This window comes from Phoca vitulina, unplaced genomic scaffold (genome assembly GCF_004348235.1).
Source record: "Phoca vitulina isolate PV1807 unplaced genomic scaffold, GSC_HSeal_1.0 scaffold40, whole genome shotgun sequence".
In the NCBI taxonomy this organism is placed as follows: domain Eukaryota; kingdom Metazoa; phylum Chordata; class Mammalia; order Carnivora; family Phocidae; genus Phoca; species Phoca vitulina.
The window spans coordinates 25,293,033-25,309,457 of record NW_022589743.1 but is presented as its reverse complement, the minus strand read 5'-3'; the positions used below and the strand labels follow the sequence as shown (position 1 = coordinate 25,309,457).

The following is a 16,425-nucleotide window of genomic DNA, read 5'->3' as shown; positions in this document are numbered from 1 at the left end:
GATCTCCTGTTGAGTTTGTAGGTGTTCAGAATGGTTTGATCCCTATCCAGCTGAATTCCTGAGAGGAGACGAAATCCAGGTCTCCTACTCCTCCGCCATCTTGCTCCGCCCCCTCTTCACAGTTTTTATAGCAGCTTTACTGAGACATGATCCACATACAATTCACCCACTTAAAGTGTATAATTCAATGGTTTTTAGTCTATTCACAGAGTTGTACAACCATCACCACTGAGTTTAGTCCGCCCCTCCCCCAGCACCTGGCGACCACGAATCAACTTTCCGTCTCTCTGGATTTGCCCGTTCTGGACAGTTCATACAGATGGAATCACATGACGTGCTGTGGTCTTTTGTGACTGGCTTCTTTCACTTAGCACAGTCTTTTCAAGGTTCATCTAAGTTGTAGCATATATCAGTACTTTACTCCTTAAAAAATCCCATTTTCCAGTTACAGCACATTTTATTTATCCCTTCACTGAGAGATGGACATCTGGATCATTTCCACTTTGGGCTATTATGAGTAATGCTGCTAGGAACATCTGTGTGCTAGTTTTCATGCCGACATACATATTCCTCCTCTTGGCCATATACAGGAATAGAACTGCTCGGTCATATGGTAACTCCATGTTTAACTCTCTGCAGAGCTGCAGGCCGTTTTCTAAAGCAGGTGCATTAGTCTAGACTCCTATCAGCAAAGCCTGAGGATTTGAATTTCTCCATATCCTGGCCAACACTTGTTATTATGTGTCTTTTTGATGACAGCCATCCTAGAAGCGTGAGTGCCTCAGTGCATTTTTAATGAGGCTGCTAAAGACCTCCTAATTGTCCCCCCAAGCAGGGGTCTGGGCCATGGTGCAGGGCTTCTCTGCATGTCTGACACGGCAGACCCTCTCTCCTGGAATTCCTCCTCTCCAGGCTTTCTTCTCGTCTTCCTTCCCTTTCTCCCCTTGCCCTGAAATACTGGTGTTCCCCAGGCATTCTACACACTCCCTTGGGTGGTTGTATTCGTTGCTCCACCTTTAAACACCACCTATGCCCCAGTGACTCCCTTCTGCAGTAAAGGCCTGGCTCCTAAGCTCAAGACCTGCCTTCTGGCCACTGCGAATTCTGCATTTCTCTACTGGGTAGGCCGTAAGGACTCTCACGTGTACAGGTTCCAGAGTCTTTCATCCCCCTCCGTAAGCCTGTTCTTCATCCTGCATGCCCGAGCTCAGGGGCTGGTGCCACCATCCAGGGGGACAACCTGGAAGTCAACCTAAATGTCTCGCTTTCCCTCACAAGACTGTAAGCTTCTGGAAGGCAGGTTTGTGTCTTCTGTAGTTCTTGCCTGATCACTGAGCCCAGCACGTAGCAAGCACTCAAGAAACGTTGCTTGCTGAATTAAACAACAAATGGGCTCACCATTAAAGGATGAGAAAGACAATTTAGCAAGAACGGGTTAAGTATGATGCAATATGAAAGCTGCTTTTAACAAAAGAGAAAACATTCTAGAAGCCCTGAGGGAAGTTCAATGAACTTCAGGCACAATCAGGGAAGGCTTCCATAAGAAAGGAGGTAAAGGAAGAAAAGAATCCAAGCAACATTTCTAATTTGGGTCCAAATGCTACAACGGACACTTCTGGAAAGTCCCGAACAGAGACTGGCCAAGTCTGCTTCAGTGGCCGGAGCAGAGGGAGTGACCGGGATGTGCCAGCATCCAAAGCGTGGGCCCAGGCTGGAGGGAAGCCATCTACCGAAGCTGTGCAAAAGCCCTCCCCAAGGTTGGGCATGGGCAGCATGGCAGGACCCGCAAGCCCCGCACTGGACAGTTACCATCGTGTCCGGCCGTCGCCTTGGCCTTCAGAGCCTGTGTACAGCCGTGGGAAGAGCCCCGACCGCCGCTTGATGGGGCTCCGCGACTGGTTCTTCACCGCTGCCGCCGGAGGCTGCCAATAAAACCGCCAACATGAGCGCTCCCAGCCCACCCCAGACCCCGACTGCTCTCACCCCCCTTTCTGGTCTACAAATACCTCCTGCAGCCCCCAACCAGTCTGGAGGAGATCCCAGAAAATAGCAAGGCAGCTGGGAAGGCTAGGATCTCCGTAACGGGAGCTGAGACCCCGAGACTCCAGCCGTTGCAGCCGGCTTTCCTGTGTTCTTCAGCCAAACCCTGTGGCCCCACGTAATCATCACCAAAGACCGGAGCTCTGGGAGGAACAGGGGTCAGGGCCCCCATAAAGAGAGCCCAGCATACCGAGAAGGCCAGGACGGTTCAGGGGGTCACACACCGAGAACCACACGGCTGAGGGAGCCCTGGGAGTGACCTGGCCCAACCCCTCGCTTTACCAATGAGGAAGCTGAGGAGCCAAATGGCAAGGGGTTTGGGCTAAGGTTATGGAGCGAATTGCTGGCAGGACAGGGACGAGAACCCAGGGTCCCGGCTCTCCGTACATTCCTCACAAATAATTGGGTCCAAGCTGGGCACCTCAATAACTAGATGGAACGAGACTGGCAGAGCCAGGTCCACAGGCTGAGGGAACCCACCAAGAATGAGGCTCTGTTTCAGCACACGCGGGGGGGGGGGGGGGTGGTGAGCGTGGGGCTGAGGAAAGGGAGACCGAGGCCGTTCTTCAGAGCCCACCAGCCTCTAGCGCAGGCCCCAACTTCTGCCGTTCGTGTGCTGTGCTACCTGGGGTGAGAAGCCAAACTCTCTGGGCCCCAGTCTCCTCACCCACAGAATGCGGACGACTGTCCCGCCCTGCTCCTTTCACAGACCTTCTGGGTGGAACAAGATACAGCTGGGAAACTATTTGGTAAGTTCAATGAATTGTGTAAGACCACTTGCAATACTAATCCTTAGTATCAAGATGGGTGTATTCTGTTTGAAAAAGAAAAGAAAACCCTAGTCTATATGAATCCAAAGTCACTTTGTTCTTCAAATGGACCAGCTACGTGGTTCCTTCACCTGGCCAGTCGCTGGTGCAAGCAGACCAGGCCCAAACCCACTGCCATGCCAGGCTCTTGACTTGGGAACTGCACACACAGTGATTAACGGCAAAGACTTTGGGTCGGGGAGACGTGGGTTCAAATCCCCAGCTCTTCAACTTAGCTAAGTGACCGGGAGCAGGTCACTAAACCTCTCTGGGCCTCCTTTCCTCAAATCTGAAATGGAGAACACATCAGTTCCTACCTCAAAGAGCTGTGACAGGGATCAGATGAGAGAATGTCCGTGCATGACTTCGCTCAGGCCCTAGGGCACAGTAAGCCGGGGGGTGGCTACTGCGATTGTTAATAACAAAGCGAGGCCACCCCTCCTGGGTCCCAAGCCCCTGGGCAGAGAAACGTGCCCCAGAACCACTCTTCAGGGCAGGCCCCGAGGAGGAGACCCAGTTGTCAAAGGAACTCCAAGAACAGGATAATGGGCGGGCTTCCAGGCTGGGCCGGCCCCAGCTGTGCCTGGGACAGAGGCTGCATTTCACCCCCCAAACAGCCCCAATCTCCCCGGTGCCTGCTCTGGCCTCCTCGCCCAAGCCTGGGTGAACAGACCCTCCTTCACAGGCCTGCGGGGGCGGCTCCCCGGGAACCGTGTGCTGCCCCGGGGCCTGCGGCACTCACCGAGAAGGTGGTCTTGGTGACCTCCGTGCTGGTGTGTGCGATGCCACCACTGAGGCTGCCGGGGATGCCCCCGCCGTGCTGCTTCTTCTGGCTGCTCACCATGGTCTCCATGGAGTGGCTGCGCACGCGGATGGCCCTCTGTGGGGAGACGCGCAGGGACCCGATTGCCAGAGCCCGGCCCGCCGGCTGCCCCTGCCCTCCCCGTGGGGTCTGCAGACACAGCCCTCGGCTTGTGCATGCTCCTGCACCGTCCGGCCACACAGGGCCCTGTGCCCATTTAGGGCCACCAGAGAGCAAACAGTGACGTGCCCAGGAGGGGACGGTGGGATGATCAGGGGCTTGTTTGTCAGTGTGCATGGATAAGAACAGCTAAAGTCAAGACTGCCGAGCCTACAGCAGGGACGGGCCTGGGAGGTGACAAATGCTCCCTCAGACCACTCTGCAGGTCTCTGCTGTTCTGGAACCAGACCCAAGGGCAGTGGCCACACTGAGGACAGCTAGTTAACACAGAGGGAGCATTCCCACAGGCCCTGGACCTTTTAGTGTTGCCCTAATTTTAGGAACACGTCTGGTTTCCCTAGCTGACTGGATGCTCCTTAGAGGCAGAGGTCAGGTCTGACCTTCTCTGACTCCTCTCCTGCAACTGTCCCGGTCCCAGCATGGGGACAGACACATGGGAAGCACGCAGAAGGAAGAGTAGCCACATTTCCTGAGGACTTAGGATCGCCAGGCTCTCTGCGAAGAGCTCGAGATGTATTCTGACCACCAGCCCCTGGTGTGGATATCCTCCATCCCACTTCACAGGTAAGGCTCAGAGAAGCTAAGTGACCTGACCAGGGGCCCCCAGCTAATAGGAGGTAGAACAGAGGGCTGACATATGCGAAGATACACAATCGGAGACATGAATTGCTCACGTAAAAGTGCCATCCCCACCATATTCCTCAATGGCAGAGCCACCGTCTCGTCCGATTTCCCCTCTTCCTACATGGAACAAGGGAGTAAATTACGATCAGTCTAAGGTGGTCGCCGAACCTCTCCCCTTGCCTGAGGGGATGCCTGCTGGGAGCTGCGGGGAAAGGTTTCCTCAAGGACAGCCAAAAGAGAGGTGACGTTCTGCACCTGAACTGCAGTAGCCCCTGGGGCATGATGGGTCAAGCCTGTGGGACGAAGGCCACAAGCCAGGATGGCAGAGGGGAAAGGGGAAAGAACCCAGATGCCGAGGACCCCACTGAGCCACAAGTCACCCCAAGCCTCCTCGTTAAGTGGGCTCGTGGGTTTTCCTTACTGGGGGAGCCGGCTGAGGTTCTCAGAAACTTAGCTTCAGAAAATGGACTCAGAAGGACAATGGTAGGGATGCAGGAAGCCGATTCAAGAAGGAGGGCCATTTGCAAACACGGCCACCCTGGAGACTTGCTACTTTTGCAGATGAGGCACGGAGCCCACCAGCCTCCTACCCCTGATGTCATCCAGCCTTGTGTGAGTCAAAGACAGCACCTGAGGAACATCATCGCTCTCCCTTTCTAAACCACAGAAGAGAATCGCCTAGCAACAGTTTCCAGCCAGTACATTCTATTAATTCCATCACCCAGAGACAACATTAAGTCACACACCCTTTGAAAAACTGAGAGCAGGAATGGTGTGGCACTACACTGAGGTGTCCCGGGATAAACAGCAAGGTCCCTTAAGTGAGTCAAGTGCTCCATAAATCTCAGCATCACGACATTCTGCCGGTGCCCTCGTGGGTGTCACCACCACCATCAACAATAACGTGTCAGTTAATCGCGTATGTTCTGATGCATTCCTCACGGTCTCTTTCCAGGAAAGATTTGATGCAGTGTGATAGGCTCTGGTCTACTGAGCTTCGTATCCGTGAACTTACTGAATCCCTACAACTCTGAGATGCAGACAGGACAGGCACTGATAGAAAAGGCAAACAAATGATCGCCCAAGGTCACGCTGCAGGTCGGAGGTGGAGCTAGGACCCAAACCCAGGCCCCTGGGCTCCAGATGAAAGGGTCCCTGGTATCCCAAAAAGGGGTCCAGATTGAACACAGAATTGAACTGGTTGATGGACTAAGGATGATTAGAAATCAAGGGCTCCCAGCCTCTCCTCGAAAAAAGTCTTCCAGGCTGATGTCAGGGAGGATGTTTTCTCCTCAGATGTCCTTGGTGCCGCTGTCTGAGCCGACAAGGTAAGTCTGAGGAGACAATGGGCTGGCTGGCAGGGAATTCCGGGGATGCACGGGGTGGCCATCTGCTGCTTGAAGCGAACAGCAAGAAGGCTGAATCCTGGTCTTCCCAACACCGTGTGTGAGCCTCTCTGGCACACAGCCTCCTCGTCTATACAGCGTGGTGATGGTCCTGCATGAGGACGCCAGGAGACCGTGTGTGCCAAATAGCTGGTGTCAAACCCGCTCACTGGGGGCCAGCTCTCCTGCCCCGCTCTGAGAGACCCCACGGTTGCCTCAACACTTTAACTTTAAGCCTGATTTGGACAAAATCACCCAGTGATATGGTCTGAAGTATTTTATGTTTCAATCTGATGTTGAGGTGGAAACACCAGCCTTCTCAAACCGGGCAGAAGATTCAGGGAAAGGGTGAAGAAGAGAAAGGACAGTCTCCCCTCTGCTTGAATCTTCCCAGGGACGGGCTGCTCACTGCGTTCAAAACTGCCTGTTCCAGTGGTGGAGAGCCTGACCTTTGCAAAGGTCTTCTGTGCACCGAGCTGAAGTCTTACCTGTTCTAGACCTTGGAGTCTTTGGCCAGTCTATTCCGTATTTCACCCAACTGTCCCTCAACTGTCTGAGGACAGTCTTGAGGTCCTGAGTCTGCTCTCCTCCCGGCTAACCACAGCTGGTTCCAGTGTCCCTCCTCAGCCCTGGTGCTTTCCCAGCCCTCTGCTCACCCCATAGCTTACCTTGGAACAGGTTCTCCTTTGGAGGGGGAGGGGCAAGAAAAAAGAGATGGTGTCACTTTCTCTTTATCAGCTTATGTCACTTCATGTCAGCTGGGGTTTGAGCTACCAGTTAGCATTACGCAGGGAACAAGTCTCTTCTGGGCCAAGCACGAGCCCTGCTTCCTTATGGGTTTGTGCTTCCTTATGCTTCCAAATGGGTTTTAGGAGTTGGCTCAATTCCACAAACTTAAGGGACACAAAGCACAGGCATGAGCACTAAGGGGGGGCGGGGTGCCTATCTGTACCAGGCAAGCAACAGAGGGAGGGGTACTTGGGGAGAAAGATGCCAACTGCTTGCCTCCTGAGATCACTCCTAATCAGGAGGCACCCTGAGGGACCCTGAGGACTGGAACGGAGTCTTCTGCCCCCCTAGCAGGGCAAATAAAGGATGGAGGTTGACAGGAGAGGGAACTATCCCTCCCATCTGCAGAGACCAGAGCTCCAACCCGTGAGCCACCCAGGCTGCCCCTGCTCGCAGGTACTTTGCCTGGGGAACCGCAGCCTGGTGCTCTTCTCCTGCCACTGGGGGTCAGAGCGCACCGGCGCACTATCTGCCACCGCCCCCCAAAGTGCTGGGAGACAGTCACCTGCCGCGGCCCCCATTCTGCCACTGGGCCTTTTCCTCCCTGTCCTCCATTCCCCCTCCTGCATGATGACATTAATGGAGGGCTGGGCTAGCTCCCCGTTTCTCAAAATGTGGCTCCCATGTGCTTTGCGCACAGATCACATGGCTACATCGAGGAGCGTTACTTTACTTTTCATTACAGACCAATAAAAATTTCACCAACAGCGGGCAGTGGTAGAGAATGGCACTGAGAACAATGGCCTAGAGATTGACGCTTTTCAAAGGTGAATAACGTACATCTCTTTTATAAAGGAAAATATTCTTGCAAGCCCAAGAATACATCCACCGACACCGCCCCCCACCCCCCACAACACCCCCCCCAACAGCGGCTCCATGGGCTGCATTTGCAAGAAACCTACTTATTCCACAGAACTGTCTTTTAATTGTGAGTTTCACTGCAAAAGTTTAGTCCCTATAATTGGAAATATGTATATTTTTAGATTATCATCTAAGTGAAAATGCAAAATTTTTAAGTGTTGGTAGAACTGGCAGATTCCTGAAACTATCTCTAAGCATTCTGTTTGAGAAGCAGGTCTGGACGTCCATGAACCAACTGTTCCATTTCTCATGGAAGAAAAGCTTAAATCACAGCCAGTGGATTCGAGGTAAGAAGGGAGAGCTATGCTGCGCGGTGTGAGGCGCCAGGCAGCACGATCTAGGGCAGTGATGGGTCTGCTTCCTGGGAGAGGGAAGAATCGTCCCATGAGGCCAGGGGATGGATGGCTGAGATTGCTTCTAGCCCTGGGAATTCTCAGCTGTCTCCACGTGAGAGGAGACCTTTGACCAAAAGGAGACAGAACACACAACTCTTCTTTCTGAAATCATTTCGTGCCCTTCTTTCAAGACGGATCCCATGGAGGTGCGGGTGAGGAACTCCATGAGGCATTCCAGTGATTCTGACACCACGGCAGCACCCTGGGGGCGCATGAAGAAATACCAGACTGAGAGGTGGTCTCCTGAGCTGGATCCTGGCACAGCCCAGGCATCAGAAACCGCCGGGGCCACCGGGCTCCGTGCTCCTGCGCCTGGCTTGCCCCCAGCTTCGGCCTCCACAGCCTGGGAGACGAGAGGGTCATGGTGGAAGGGACACGGGGCAAAAGAGCCCACATTCCCAACTCGGGGAAGCTCATCATGATGATGAGAACTCTGAGGCTTACCGCGTGACCGCCTGTGACACGGAAGCGCTACCTCAGGGACAGGTGGGGAAGCAGAAGGCACAAGCAGATCTGTCTTCAGCCCACAGGTGGAAGGATTAAGGGATGAACAGGAAAAGGCCCTGAACTATTGGATCAAAGACGAGTAACGATAAAGTCTCGAAGCCTCTCCTCTCTTAGAAACCCCTTCAGTCGATCCTAAGATTTGCGAGTTTTACTATTACATGCCGGGGTGTTGGCCTGTTTTCCTTGATCTTGGGAGGGGTCCTCTCTGCCTCTAGGACACGAGAGGCAACCCACAGAATGGGAGAAGATATTTGCAAATGACACTACAAATAAAAGGCTGGTATCCAAGATCGATAAAGAACTTCTCAAACTCAACACCCAATAAACAAATAATCAAGTCAAAAAATGGGCAGAAGATATGAAAAGACACTTCTCTGAAGAAGACGGGCAAACAGACACATGAAAAAATGTTCATCATCATTAGCCATCAGGGAAATTCAAATCAAAAGCACACTGAGATACCACCTTACACCAGTTAGAATGGCAAAAATTGACAAGGCAAGAAACAACAAATGTTGGAGAGGTTGTGGAGAAAGGGGAACCCTCTTACACTGTTGGTGGGAAGGCAAGTTGGTACAGCCACTTTGGAAAACTGGGTAGGTGCCTCAAAAAATAAAAAATAGAGCTACCCTATGACCCAGCAATTGCACTCCTGGGTATTTACCCCAAAGATACAGATGTAGTGAAAAGAAGGGCCATATGCACCCCAATGTTGATAGCAGCAATGTCCGTGATAGCCAAACTGTGGAAAGAGCCGAGATGCCCTTCAACAGATGAATGGATAAAGAAGATGTGGTCCAGGAGTGCCTGGGTGGCTCAGTCATTAAGCATCTGCCTTCAGCTCAAGTCATGATCCCAGGGTCCTGGGATCGAGCCCCGCATCGGGCTCCCCGCTCCACAGGAAGCCTGCTTCTCCCTCTCCCACTCCCTCTGCTTGTGTTCCCTCTCTTGCTGTGTCTCTCTCTCAAATAAATAAATAAAATCTTTAAAAAATTAAATTAAATTAAAAAAAGAAGATGTGGTCCATATATACAATGGAATATTACTCAGCCATCAGAAAGGATGAATACCCAACTTTTACATCAACATGGATGGGACTGGAGGAGATTATGCTAAGTGAGGTAAGTCAAGCAGAGAAAGTCAATTATCATATGGTTTCACTTATTTGTGGAACATAAGGAATAGCATGGAGGACATTAGGAGAAGGAAGGGAAAAATGGGGGGGGAATTGGAGGGAGAGATGAACCATGAGAGACTATGGACTCTGAGAAACAAACCGGGTTTTAGAAGGGAGGGGGGAGGGGGATGGGTTAGCCTGGTGATGGGTATTAAGGAGGGCATGTACTGCAGGAGCACTGCGTGTTATACAAAAACAATGGATCGTGGATCACCACATCAAAAACCAATGATGTATGGTGACTAACATAAAATCAAATTTAAAAAAAAAAAAAAAGAAACGAAACCCCTTCAGTCGGAGCCACTGGAGGCAAAGGCAGATCAACGGCTCCCCCTCCAGAGGCAGGGGACCAGACAAAAGGCCTCAGGCCGCCCGCCTTTAAGACCCACAGCCTGCGTGTAGCTGCTGGGCCGTTTTCTTCATGGGCACCATGGGCAGTGTCCGCAGCCCACAAGCTTTTCCAGGTTATAAAAACCCTTGAAACTTGAAAAAAAAAAAAATGGTGAACTTCCAAATACAGAAAGAAACTTGCAAACCTGAAAGCAACACACGCTTCTTTAAAATCTGCAAACTATCACATTATGTTAGCTGGTCCCCTGCAGCTGAAGCCATATATAACTTACAGCTCCCGTGGGTTGTGGGAGCATTGGGATATGCTTGACGTGGTGGGGGTGCGGCCTACACAGGTGTTCCTATTTACTGGGCCTCACCCCCCGACCCCAGGCTAGCCGACCTGGCGCCCTCTTTCCTCCCCGGCCCCTCCTCTGCCTCACGCCCCTCTCCTCCTGATCTCCACTTTCTCCTGTTTCGCCCTGGCTGCTGCTGTCCATGAAGCCTGAAACAGCTGCCCCAGGAATGTCCCACCAGCCTGGACAAGGAGTTCGCCTCCTACCCTCCTGCCCCCTTGAGGACTCTCAGCAGCCGTGCCCTGCTCTCTGCGGGCCAGCCGGGCAGCCAGGGACAGACCCCAGGCCTGCCCAGGCCGCGCTAGCGTGGGTAGAATCTTACCGGAGCCGGGAACCAGAGGCCGGCTCGCGGAGAACACAGGCTCTGCAATCAGCAGACTCGGACGCAACTTACTTTGTCTCTTTGAGCCTTCACTTCCTCACATGTAAAATGACACCCATAGTTCATCGAATCGGGAACGAACCATGATCCCCGTCCTAACAGCCCTCCACACAGGGCACCGAGGGCACCGTGAGGCCTTACATGGGACGGCGCCTGTGGAGCGTCCACCCAACCCAACACCAGCCGCTGACACTCACTGAGCGTCTGCCATGTTCCAGGCAACGCGCACTGTCGGGCATCCGGTCTGACTTGGGTGAACTCCTCCAGCAACTGCGGACGTCCGACTTACCATCCCTGTGTCGTTGAGGAGAACCCTGCAGCTCGGACACCCGGATCACACCGGGGGAGCTGGGGTTCTAACACACGCAGGGCTAACTCTGCCCCACACACACTGGCCCCTCACCAATCATTCTGCAATGGGCAGTCCGGCAGAATGCTAACCTAAGAACCAGAAAACCTGAGCCTGTTTCTCTACCTGTAAGTAGGTGTAAGATTCAGAGCAGTCCTGTCACCTCCCTCGGCCTGTCCCCTCCTGTGCACGTGGGAAGGACAAGGTCTGCCCCGCTGAGTGCACAGGAGAACAGCCAGGGTCAAGCTCGGTGCTGGGCATCGGTGCTGTGCGGACCACAGCACTCAGTGAGCCCGGGACCATACACCTCCTGTACCTCACGCCGGCCCAGGGGCTGGCCAAGCTCGACTTGAATACTGCCATGAACAGGGAGCTCACTGCTTCTTTTAGCAGCTCGTTATGTTATGGTTAGAAAGTTCTTCCTTTTGCAAAGTCCACAGGGAGTTACTTGCCTGTAACTCCATCGCACTGGCCCTGGCCAGGTCCTCCAATGCCCTGCCAGTTGGAAAAACTCATTGCCAGTACCGCACAGTGGCTGCCAAAGACCCCAAACGAAGGCTGTGTCCTCGCTCGGGTCATCCTGCCCTGGGCTCCTCATCCTGACACAGAAGGAGGTGTCGAAGGCAGTAACGTTCTTGGTTGGGACTGGTTCCTCTCCTGCTGCCGACTCTCTCCCTGTCCCTGCTGCTCAGACTCCTGGGCCGGGAGATGATCCGCATCAAGGAAGGATGTGGAGGACGCCGGGGACGCCGCCGGCTGCTCTGACGACTCACGCTTCCTGACGGCCCCGCCCTCTGCCAACACCGCCATGCTGGCACTCGGGCTCTGGGGCCGGCGACCTTGCACCCCGTCCCTTGTGCGTCCCCCCCACCACACACGGTGCCAGCCACTCTTGTGCCCGTACCTTGAAAGACTCCAGGAATCCCCCATGGCCCCCATTCTCAAACTTGTCCTCTTCGGGGCCCAGCCCCAGCATAGCCTGCGTGTGCGCGTGAAGCTCATCGTGGAGGTTGTCCAGCAGGGCGGCCCTCGTCCGGTCCTGAAAGGAAAGATGGTGGGGATGATGGAGTTGGCACGGAGGACAGAGACGGGCCCTCTCCCTGGGGTCTCCCGACACCTAGCCACCAGCATCCCAGGGACAGCGTGGACCCGAGGCCTGGCTGGGCTCCCTGCTCACAAATACCGCAGCTACCACGAAAGCTCTGTGGCTGGCCTCTGCCCTCTTTCCCTGCCTCTTCTCCGTGGGCCGTCCCACGCCTCTACCCTGCTGACTCCCAGCTCGGACCTCTGCCCCAAGCTCCACAGCCAGGTACCCAACTGCCAGCATGGCTCTTCTCAGTCCGGACAGTGGAACAGGGCCACGCAGATGACCTCCAGGGGGCGCCATTCACACACACCAGCCGCAGCCCCTGCAGGCACCTCCCCCAGCAGAGCCTCACAGACCTCGCATCCCAAAGGCCCCCATGTCAGTGCCCAAGAGCCGCCCCGCAATTCCACTTCGCCCCACCCTATACATACAGGAGTCCATAAAGTCTTCCCAACCCTGACCCAAACCATTCCCTCCTGGACTCCTATAACAGCTTCTAACCTGCCACCCTTCCTGCCCTCCTCCCTAGCCATCTGCCCTTCTCATCGCCACCAGAGTAATCTAACACACTAAGTACTTTATGAGCACCTCATCACTTCCAGAGTTCAAAGCCCTTCCTGACTTGACCCAAACAACACCACCTCCAGCTGAGTCTCCACCCCCACACGAGTCCTCCTCTCAGGCCCCCTCAAACCCTCTGGAGCTCCCTCAAAAGTCATGCTCTGATCCGCCTGGCCTTCGCTTATGCTGCTTCCCATGCCTGGAATAACCCTCCCCAATCTTTCCTCCTGGCAAAAGGCTCATCAGATATCTAAATTCAGCAGCTCAAGGGCCACCTCCTCCAAGAAGCCCTCTCTGAACACATCCCAGTTCCTCACAGGCAGAAGCAATCACAGCCCCTGTGCTGGCCTCCATCATGGCCCCGTGCCGACACCGTACCATAACCTGTCTCTTAAGTAATGGCCCCTTCCCACCAGCCCAAAAGCTCGGGAAGGCAGAAACTGCGCCTCACTTACCCCTGTATCACAGGGAACAGAACAGAGCCTGGCACACAGCAGGTGCTCAATACATGACCGGTGAATGGCTGGCTAGACCTAAGGTTTGGGTGGAGTTTCCACAAGAAGAAAGAGTTCCTATACCAACACAGGGCTGAAGGCTTCAAGGGGCGGGCAAAGACGGCGCTCCTCACCTTGCGCAGCCCCCAAGAACAGACCCCCAGGAGAGACTGGCTAACAAGCAGCCAGGAAGGCAGGAGGAAGATGTCCAGAAACAGCACACTGACCTCCAGCTTCGCAAACTTGTCTGACTTGCAGCAAGCGTTCTCTGCGTTGGTGAGCTTGGTGAGCAGAAACTCCCTGAACTCCGGGCCCTGGAACAGACAAGAAGCTCGGCGACTCCCCCAGTCTCAGCTGCTGCTGAAAGGGCTTTCAGCCACAGTGACAGCTATGCAGAATGAGGCTTCTGGGGAGAGCCCCTAAAGGGTCCCCTTCGGACATCTGGTCATTTTCTAGCCCAGACCAGGACCACCTGCTAAGATGCCGACTGGTGGAAACCAGGTGTCCTGGTCCCGGGAAATCAACCCCCTCCACACCGTTTCTGTGACTGGAGGCAATTCTTGTCCGAGGCTTCTCGGAATGAGGCCTAAGTGCAAAAACCCTTCTTCTCGCGGAAAGGCAACCCCAGAGTCAAACACCCTGACAAGAGGTGCTGTGCTAGACCAGACTGGCAGCGCGAGGAGCGGTGGGAGAGACCCCAAGTGAGGAGATCCTCCCAAGCCTGCCAAAGGTGCTCCAGCCCAGATTTAGCCCCACTGCAGCCCCTGCCGCTCAGATACTGAAACCCGGGGAGTCTCGGGTAAGAGGAGAGCAGGGAGGGGAATTCCTTACCTTCTGGAAAACAGGAGGGCTGGGCAGAGGGGGGCCAAAGGCGGGCACATCTTCCCGTGCAGTGACTGAGACCTGAAACAGAGTGTTGGTATGGGCCGGGGCGGAAGAGATCCAAGCTGAGGAAGATAATGCATCCCGAGCCCTGGCCCTAGGGACGCCCACTGCTCACAGCACACCTCCACCCCTCCCCAGAATCCAAACACAACGTTCCCACGAGCCATCACCAGTAGGGCCACGTGGCCGCTGGTACAAGTGGGGCCGGACGGCACAAAGCCATCCGCACGCTCCCATCTGCATTCCTGGAGGCCAGCAGCAAGTCTGGCAAGATGGCTGGACAGGGCCGAGGCGTCGCCTGGGGCCCGACTTCGAACGCAGCCCAAGCGCCCAGGAGGCCCTACCTGTTGCCTCATCTGACTGGACAGTCACCCCACGGAGAAGGCAAAGTGAGAACTGCTGGCCCTGCTTTACTGACGAGGAGACACGTCCAGAGACTAGAGCCATCTCCCCACAAGCACACAGGTGATGGGTCAGCCGCAGAGACGACCAGAGAATCCAGACCCCCGACCCCGCTGTGGGGCTCGTATCCCACAACGCTGGCTCCCGAGCCTGGCCATACATCAGAATCACTTCAAGTGTTTAAAAAATAAATACCGACTGCATGGGCTCCACCCCAAACCTCCTGAATCACAAGCTCTGGGGCGGAGCCAGGAATGGGCAACTGTTACATGCGCCTCAGAGCTTCTGTGCGGTTGGCGGACCAGTGTTCAGGCGCCCTGGCCCCACGCGCCGCGTCAGACGGCCTGGCTGAGGCTTGAACTGAGCGCCGGGGCCCAGGCTGGGAACTGCGGGTGGGGGGACATCCAGGTGCCCCGCACAGGGTGCGCCAGGCTCTGGCCAGCCTGGGGAGGCAGGAACTAACGCAGTGGGAGCACCCAGGTGCTCTGAGTGGGGGGCTCCCAGGCGCAGGACAGGCCCTGCACGTCCAGCTGCTCTCCCTGCGTGGAGGTGCCCCGGTTTCACCCGTTCTCAGCCCACGAGGCCACAGGCCTCTCTGGAGACTCTGCCCTCTCCCTCTCCCAGACAGCCGCTGACGTGAGCCTGGCCCTGGCACGCCGCCAACCTCCCTGGCCTGTGAAGTAGGGCAGATGCCAAGAGCCTGCCAGACCAGGCGAGCAGGCAGCTCGGAGCCAGGCCAAGGGAAGGCCCTGCCAGGGTCTGGAAGGAAAAAGTGGGAGAGAGCTGGTCAGTACGGCTTTCTCTCCCCAAGCTCAAGGCTGTCTGCACGCCCGGAATTAGGAAACGGTATGTGTTCAGCTGACAGGATTTCTGGCTGGCTCCGGCTGCCCCACACAGTCCCCCACCACCACCCACTGCGCACGGGAATCTGGGGAGGGGTGGTGGGAAGGCACCTGGGAGGAGGCCAGGGGTCAGGCCTCTGCCCTCTTGCCACCCCAGTGCCCCCCGCTCCGGCTTACACTAGAGCGGTCTGTGCTGACTAGGTAAGGAGCTTCAGAAGTGCTCTTCCGCCGGCCGGGTCTCCCAGCCCGCCAAGCCCACCACAGCAGCCGTGTCAGAAAAGCAGGAGACAGGATCCTTCCTGGTGACAGTCCTGCATCTTTTGTCCCCACTGTGTTCCCTCTCCTGACCCCTTTCCAACACAGTGCCTGGGTCTTTGCTGGTCCCTCCTCTTGAGGACAGGTGGGTTGCTGGGCGGAAAGCAGAAGTCGCCAGAACACAACCCCGTCTTCCGTTTTCTAAAGTCAGTGCGCGCCTCCCAGCAGGGGGCAGGGCAGGGCTGAGGAGAGAGGCTGGAAAGCAGAAGGAGGCTTGGGGCACCAGTACAAGCGTCCACCAGGGAGGTGGGGAGCCTCCGGGAGCTCTAAACCTGAGATGCCACGGCCAAGTGCAGCGGGGCAGGCTTCGAGAACTGTGTCGGGGTGCTCAAGCACCAGATCAGCAGTGAGGGGAAGGGGTGCATCCAGACAGGACCCCTCCCCGGTGGTGGGCTTCTCATAGGATTCCTGAGACCTTTGCAGGACCTCAGGCACCAGGGCCAGGGTGACCTCAGACGGGAAGAGGAGGGAGTGTGAGTGATGGCTCAGCTGGAGTTCCCTTCCAATCTGGCAGGGCAGGGACAAAATTCATGTCTGAGAAATAATGCGACGTCACCTGAGTTTGGGAGCCAAGTCCCCCTGTTCCGACGGCTCAGGGATGCAGACCGCAGGCAGGCCTGGACAGAGACTTCAGCTCTACCACTTCCGGGCTCTGTGGCCCAGGCCTTAAGGAACTTAAGCTCTCAGCCTCAACTTCCTTCTATAAAATAGGGCTAACGAGATCCTGCCTGACCAGGGGCTTGGGAAGATTCAAGAAGACTGGGCTTCTACAAGATGTCCATCAACAGATGAATGGATAAAGAAGATGTGGTATATATATACAATGGAATATTATGCAGCCATCAAAAGGAAT

General features: G+C 55.2%; 1 protein-coding gene across 2 annotated transcripts in view; it reads right to left on the bottom strand.

Moving 5' to 3' along the window:
- Positions 1-16,425, bottom strand: part of LOC116647635 (rap1 GTPase-activating protein 2) — a 69,714-nt gene that overhangs the window by 20,188 nt on the left and 33,101 nt on the right. For both annotated transcript variants that reach the window (XR_004302356.1, XM_032429149.1), the window contains exons 11-15: positions 13,960-14,031; positions 13,356-13,442; positions 11,891-12,025; positions 3,592-3,729; positions 1,810-1,922 (exon numbers count right to left, since the gene is read on the bottom strand). Coding sequence is in view for 1 of the 2 variants with exons in the window: in XM_032429149.1 (XP_032285040.1) it covers positions 1,810-1,922; positions 3,592-3,729; positions 11,891-12,025; positions 13,356-13,442; positions 13,960-14,031 (545 nt within the window). In the remaining variant the exon portion in view is untranslated. The remainder of the gene's footprint in view (positions 1-1,809; positions 1,923-3,591; positions 3,730-11,890; positions 12,026-13,355; positions 13,443-13,959; positions 14,032-16,425) is intronic.